Below are 6985 nucleotides of genomic sequence, written 5' to 3' on the forward strand. Positions count from 1 at the left end.
CACACTGCAGAAGTAATCTGCAAAGATTCCCTTCAGGAAATGTGGTGGCTAGAACCATCTGCATTTTAATCTTCCCCAACCTAGCATCCTTCCAATATACTGGAACCAGAATTCTTCAGAGGAGCATGCCGAATTCCAGGAGCTGCCTTCCAAAAATATCTGGATTTTGAGTTTTTGGAGAAGGCAGTGGCAACTTATAGCATGAAATGGCTTCTAATTTCAGGGTAGTTGGAGTATTTTTTTAAAAATTAAAAAAAATAGAGAAGAGAGCATGGCTTTGCACCCTTTGTTATGCTGTTTGCCTGCAGCAACCTCTTTGGATTAAAATATGCAGTTCAGAATGCAATAAGCTTTTGATTTCGTTGGCATGTGGATCATGAAAATGTGAAGCATGTTAAAACGAATGAGCAATCAATAAGACATGTAGAGAATATATTTAAACTGTTAAAATAACACAATGTAATCGTTGTCTTTCTTTTAAACAGCCAGCAATGGGTGATTGGAGTTTCTTAGGGAACATCTTAGAAGAGGTGAATGAACACTCCACTGTCATTGGGAGAGTGTGGCTCACAGTCCTCTTCATTTTCCGAATCCTCATCTTAGGAACTGCTGCAGAATTTGTATGGGGTGATGAACAGTCAGACTTTGTTTGCAACACTCAGCAACCAGGTTGTGAGAATGTGTGTTATGATGAAGCCTTCCCTATCTCTCATATCCGTCTGTGGGTCCTCCAAATCATCTTCGTCTCTACTCCTTCACTGGTATATTTGGGCCACGCTGCCCACTATGTAAAGGTGCAACAGAAAAGGAAAGAAGCGGAAAGAGCTCAGCAGAGAAAAGCAGAGGAAGAAAACTCACCTTTTGACCATGATGATGGCAACTCTGTTTCTGTGAAGGACACAAGCCACAGAGGGATCAAAAAGTTCCATCTTGAGGGAACCATTCTGAGAACTTATATCTGTCACATCTTTTTTAAGACCCTCTTTGAGGTTGGGTTTATAGTGGGTCAATACTTTTTGTATGGCTTCCGAATCTATCCTCTTTACCGCTGTGGCAGATGGCCTTGCCCCAACATTGTAGACTGTTTTACATCCAGGCCTACGGAGAAGACTGTTTTTATCATGTTCATGTTGGCTGTGGCATCGGTATCCCTCTTCCTTAATCTTGCAGAGATCAGTCACTTGGGTCTGAAGAAAATTTTGAATGCTTTCAAAAAACCAGTAGAACCACCACCAGTGGAAATGCCAGAGACTCGTCTTCATTCTATTGCTGTTTCATCTATCCAAAAAGCCAAGGGGTATAAATTGCTAGAGGAGGAAGGGAAGCAAGAATTCCATTACTTTCCTTTGACAGAAGTAGGAGTAGAAACTTCATTGCATGACATAGAAGAGAAGGTTAGCATGGAACACCTGAAAGACCTCTCCAGGACATTTAATGAACAATTGCATTCCTACACACACATAGACCAACAGGACAATGAGAAAGGAGAAGCAGGGGAGGTATCAGAAGAGAAGGAAGCTGAAGAAGCTGAACCACCAAGGTTAGAACTGTTAACAGAGAAAACAGAAAAACAAGTAGAAGAAAAACCCATGGAGAATGAGTTAGAACCACCACAGCAGAACTTGCCACTATCATCTGCTGATGTGACAACTGACACAAGACCCCTTAGCAGGTTAAGCAAAGGTAGTAGTCGGGCTCGGTCTGATGATCTGACTGTATGAGTAGAGAGCCTAAGAGTCCATTCCCTACACTTGCATATATACACACACCTCATATGTCTGAAACAAGATGCTAAAGTGGTCATTTTAATATGGTTTCTTAATATTTTATCAATGTTTTAGCTAGGAAGAAAGTACTATGAAAGTTAACTGTTTTATCATGATTGTTTTCCATGATATTGGTACTAGTTATCATGTTAGTCATGTAATGCAACGATGAAATGAATTCTTCACTTGAAATGATTTCATTACTATAAAATAAAATGCACTATAATAATATTAAGATACAAGGCAAAGAACAACAACAACCAACCACTGAAAGCAACGTGGAAAACAAATGTAACAACTGTGATTGCAACTGTTTTTATGCTCTGCTTTTCTCCTAGCGTTTGGAGGGAGTTATTTCTTTGGTGGTCATATATAGAGATAAAGTGATAGCTCGGGGCCTTTTCCTGCTTCCTTGTTGTGGAACTTAAATCAATTACCTTTCAAAAAGGGGTTTTGATTCATCTCCCAGTGACGGAACAAAAATGTTTGCTTATGGAGACAAATGAGTTTTTACTTCTGTAAATCAGCGTAGCTTACAGACAACCTAACCTAGCTACAGAGCCAATATTTGTGATTGTGTCAGACAAACTGTTGGCATAATCAAAATAATCTTTTGGAGATCTGATGATTTATTTGTTTGATTGTTTCTCATCACGGGACAGGGACAGATGAAAACAAAGGTGAAAAATATAAATTATTTTATTTGAACTTCTTCTAAAATGTACAGTATAGTAAGTAGTAAATGCTTGGTTAAATGGGTATCTTAGAACACTTGGGAAAAAGCTGTACTGGTGTAAAACTGTGCCCACTTTGAACTGTTCCAGTTTTTGGTGAAAGATATATTGCTATTGAGGCCTTTGAACTGTGGTGCTGGAGAAGACTCCTGCGAGTCCCTTGGACTGCAAGGCGATCAAACCGGTCAGTCCTAGAGGAGATCAATCCTGACTGCTCTTTAGAAGGCCAGATCCTGAAGCTAAAACTCAAGTACTTTGGCCACCTAATGAGAAGGAAGGACTCACTGGAGAAGAGCCTAATGCTGGGGAAGATCGAGGGCAATAGAAGAAGGGGACGACAGAGAATGAGGTGGCTGGATGGAGTCACTGAAGCAGTAGGCGTGAGCTTAAATGGACTCCAGAAGATGGTAGAGGACAGGAAGGCCTGGAGGAATGTTGTCCATAGGGTCGCGATGGGTCGGACACAACTTCGCAGCTAACAACAACAACAATATTGCTATTAGACCATTAATGATCACATTAGAAATGGAAGAAAGTACTGGCATTTTACAGTATGTACTGAAGTGTGCTGTATCTTATTTTCTTCCCTGTAGCTATAATATATTATGAGCTCCAGGATAAAATGTGGATTTTAATGGTCCCAAGATTGTATTATATAATGAAAATGCCATTTGCTTATTATAGGTAGCTGAAGGCTAAATTATCCTTAGCTAAATCAGTTTCAGCAAATGGAAAGTAAAAACAAAACAAAACTTGAGAATATAGACTTGAATTATAATTGTATTCAAAAGGATACCTTATTCTGCTTTTTGCTTTAGAGCTATGTGTTAAAGCTGAACTCCTAGTAATATATTTCCTACTGTGCTGATTGCATGGTCTGTTTTGCATAGGCTTCAAGTCATTGAGCTAGATGTCGGACCAGTGCAGAATGAAGCTAGTTGGATGTATTTGGGTAGACCTTTAAATGTTTTTGTTGAAGCAAACTGAGATTTACTATTCACTATTGTGTTTTCAGTAGTAGCATGTGATGACCCTGTTATTTGGTAGAGTAAAGCAGTCTTCTTGGCAGCCTCCTGCTACTTGGGAGAACAAGAAGTAGCAGCGAGGTGACAGAGAATATTATTATGTCCTTCAAAGTCCCATCTCCAATACTGAAATAAGATTCAGCAGCTTTCTCTTCTGATAGCAATATATCATGGAGTAATGGTAAAAACAGAAGCTCTGGGAAACTCCTCAGAAAAAGCAACACGTTTATCTGGCAGCCAAAGCCATCCGTTTATCTAACAGCAGACTATTAGGGCTGAGCAAAACTTTCCAGAGAAGTGATTCACAATGTGCAGAGTGATACAAATTAGTTCTTGATCTAGTAAAACACTTGCTCATTTCCCACTTTCTTAGGAAAGCTGCTATGCAAAGAGTAGTGCTGCTTTAACAGTCCCAAAAGAGATGCTTTGTAGTGGAACATTTGCAAAACACCTCTTTGAAGATTTTGCGCAACCCACATATAGGTTTGTGCCTGAGTAGAGGGAAAGAGAAATCAATCTTGAAAATGTCAATTTTATCTTGTGATCTAAAAAAAACACCCCTCCTCTCTTTTTGATTTGGTGAAAATATTACTTGCATACGTGTAGCAAAACATTTTTTTTAAGGGAGTAGAGACTAATACCAGCAGAAATGTGCAGGTATGCACTTTCATTGGCTCTGTTTTTTCAGTCCTTAGTGGCTCAGCAAATTCTCTGCAGTCCGGAAACAATGCAAAGGGAGGTTTAATCCATTTCAGAAAATCCCTTTTGCATAAACTGCCAACACACCCAGAAAGGACCCATAGAATTTTTCAGCAGATTAAAGGCATAAACGCCTAATTCAGAGGTCAAATGAAGCCAGGGATTTTTCTCCATAATCACTCCCATGATCTGGGATCAGGACTTTAAACCTCACCAAATTACAATGTATTCTATTTATGTATAGATATCATCCTTCATCATTTGAATCCTGGAAGCAAGGAAGGGGAATCTCTTAAATGAAGCAAAGAAGTTTAAGTATATGTAATTATGATTCATTTTTTAAAAATTATAGTACTATTCTATTAAAAAATTTTAGTAGAATATTCTACTGTTCTTTTATTAATAATAAATCTATTATTTTTGGAATTTTGAAACTTGGAAGCCTCACAAAGTGTTTGGATAAATCAGAATGTTAAACAACAACAATGACAACAAAAGGTAATATGATGTAATACATCAGGGGTGTCAAACTGCTGGCCCGCGGGCCGGATGCGTCACGACAAAACTGCGCCCATCCCATTGCTGGCAATGGGGAAAAAGCTCTGATACGTCGCGTAATGTCACGAGACGTCGCTAGTTTGACATGCCTGCAATATATAATATATCCTCTTGGAAGTGAGGGAACAGATAAGAAACACAGCAAATTACATTTGAATTTTCCTTAGATGACCAAACTTTTGAACAGGTTTTTTAAAAATTACAAAAAGATTAAAATAGGAGAAAAAATATTTAGGAGGAAATCAAAAGATAAATTACTAGTTCCATCCATGACATGGACTACAATTTTTATCATAAAATTAGAAAACAACAAGTTGCAGCTGTTCATTACAGTATAATAAGTTTAATAAATAAGTTCTTTTTAAGGTAAAGTTTTTATGAAATGTTTTAAGTACAATAATAAAAATACAAATTAAAAAAAGAAAAAGTGCAAAAAAGAAAAAGAGAGAATAGAAAACCAGAAAAGCAACTTCCCCCTTTATTGCAAAAAGCATCAACAATTTCACTATCTCTTCACTTCCTCTTAGTTAGCAAATATAAAATTCTTCATCCCAATCAACATCATCATCGTTTTTTACACACAAAAAAACCCTTGCTCTTTAATCCATTCAAAAGATCACCATCCCATAGGATTTTCTTCAGAACTTTAACAAGCCTCTTTGGTGAATCCATCAGGAAGAAATTATTCCAATTCTTCTTTTCAATTGGCATTTTTATTTCCTTCCTAATTTTTAGAGGCTCATCCAATTTTCTTTCACATTCAGTGATAAATTCTTGCCCATGTTGTTCTCCTCAAACATCTCAGATATATTTTCCCCCCAAATATTTTTTCTGCCTTCTGCCCACCTAGCAGTTCGAAAGCACGTAAAAATGCAAGTAGAAAAATAGGGACCACTATGGTGGGAAGGTAACAGCGTTCCGTGCGCCTTTGGCGTCTAGTCATGCCGGCCACATGACCACGGAGACGTCCTCGGACAAACGCTGGCTCTTCGGCTATGAAACGGAGATGAGCACCGGCCCCTAGAGTCGGAAACGACTAGCACGCATGTGCGGGGGAACCTTTACCTTTACCTATTTTTTCTGTAACAATGTTTTTTGATGTAACAACATCTGGCAACAGGATGTTCATAAAAATATAACATAGCTGACAATGTTGATTCAAAGTCTCTTTGCTATTCCTGAATGCCATTGTAAGCTACTTGTTTCCACTATTGGAAATAATTTTTCTTGTCCACAAAAATGTATTTATTCTTTACAATTAATATCAGTCAATATTTAAAATCAAATATTCCAAGTTTTTCTTAACCTGTTTAAGACTTTCTATAGTCAGTACTTAGTCTTGCTTTTTGCCTTTCTTGCAGTTTTGAGTTCTTAAGGCTTTTAAAGATACTGTGTCGTTTTCTTATATTAAGGATTGAAGGCACTCCCGTGTTTCCAGCCTTGACATTTGAAGGTATCTAAATTCTTTTTAAAGCAGTTTATAAGCAATTTACAAAAGGTGGTTAACAAAAAAAGCTTGAATTTAGTGTCCTTTGAAGGCTTCGGCTGTGGCTGGAGTAAGAATGGTAAATTCCCTCATTTCCTGGTTTCAGCACTTTCCAGAGACCATTGCCTTGCAGTCTTCTTGGGAGGAGCAACCATATGGAGTGCAGTCTGGACAATCTTACATCCTTTTTTTTATTTCTGAGAGGGTCAAAGAAGCCAATCTATTCATCAGCTGTTTGTTCATAGTGGCAAATGTCACCTCAGAAAAATGTCTTCAGCTCACAATTTCTTCCCTAGCAGTGTGTAGTTCAATAAGTAAGTTCAAAAATTAAACTACTATGATTTTTAAAAATAATTATTGAAAATATTGTTTTTGTTTTTAATATGTTTACGTTCTTTCCTCTCAAGTCACTTTTTATATTATTTTAGTGTTTTTAATCTGCTTTTTTGCAAAATGTTGAAGATTATAAGAAAAGAAAATTAATATAGAAGAAAGTGATCACAGCACCTGTATAGATCTAATTCACATTCTAGTCATTATGATGTACAATGTAATTATAAGCAAATATATCAATCTGATATTTAAATCTCTGCATATTATTGACACTTGAAATCACTAAGATTACACCTTTGCTTGCTGGGGAGAGATCAATGAATTTTAAAAGAATACCTTGGAATGTAAACAAAGAAGGCTGTAGGACAGTTCTTTATTGTTTTC

General features: G+C 37.3%; 1 protein-coding gene across 1 annotated transcript; it reads left to right on the top strand.

Annotated features, from left to right (window-relative positions):
* Positions 1 to 491: 491 nt before the first annotated feature.
* Positions 492 to 1721, top strand: GJA8 (gap junction protein alpha 8; the record flags this gene model as incomplete). Its single annotated transcript, XM_083361980.1, has 1 exon — positions 492 to 1721. One exon carries the CDS (start codon positions 492 to 494, stop codon positions 1719 to 1721), a length of 1230 nt encoding a protein of 409 aa, XP_083218106.1.
* Positions 1722 to 6985: the final 5264 nt, after the last annotated feature.

The sequence above is a fragment of the Vipera ursinii genome (assembly GCF_947247035.1).
Source record: "Vipera ursinii genome assembly, chromosome: 4".
NCBI lineage: Eukaryota > Metazoa > Chordata > Lepidosauria > Squamata > Viperidae > Vipera > Vipera ursinii.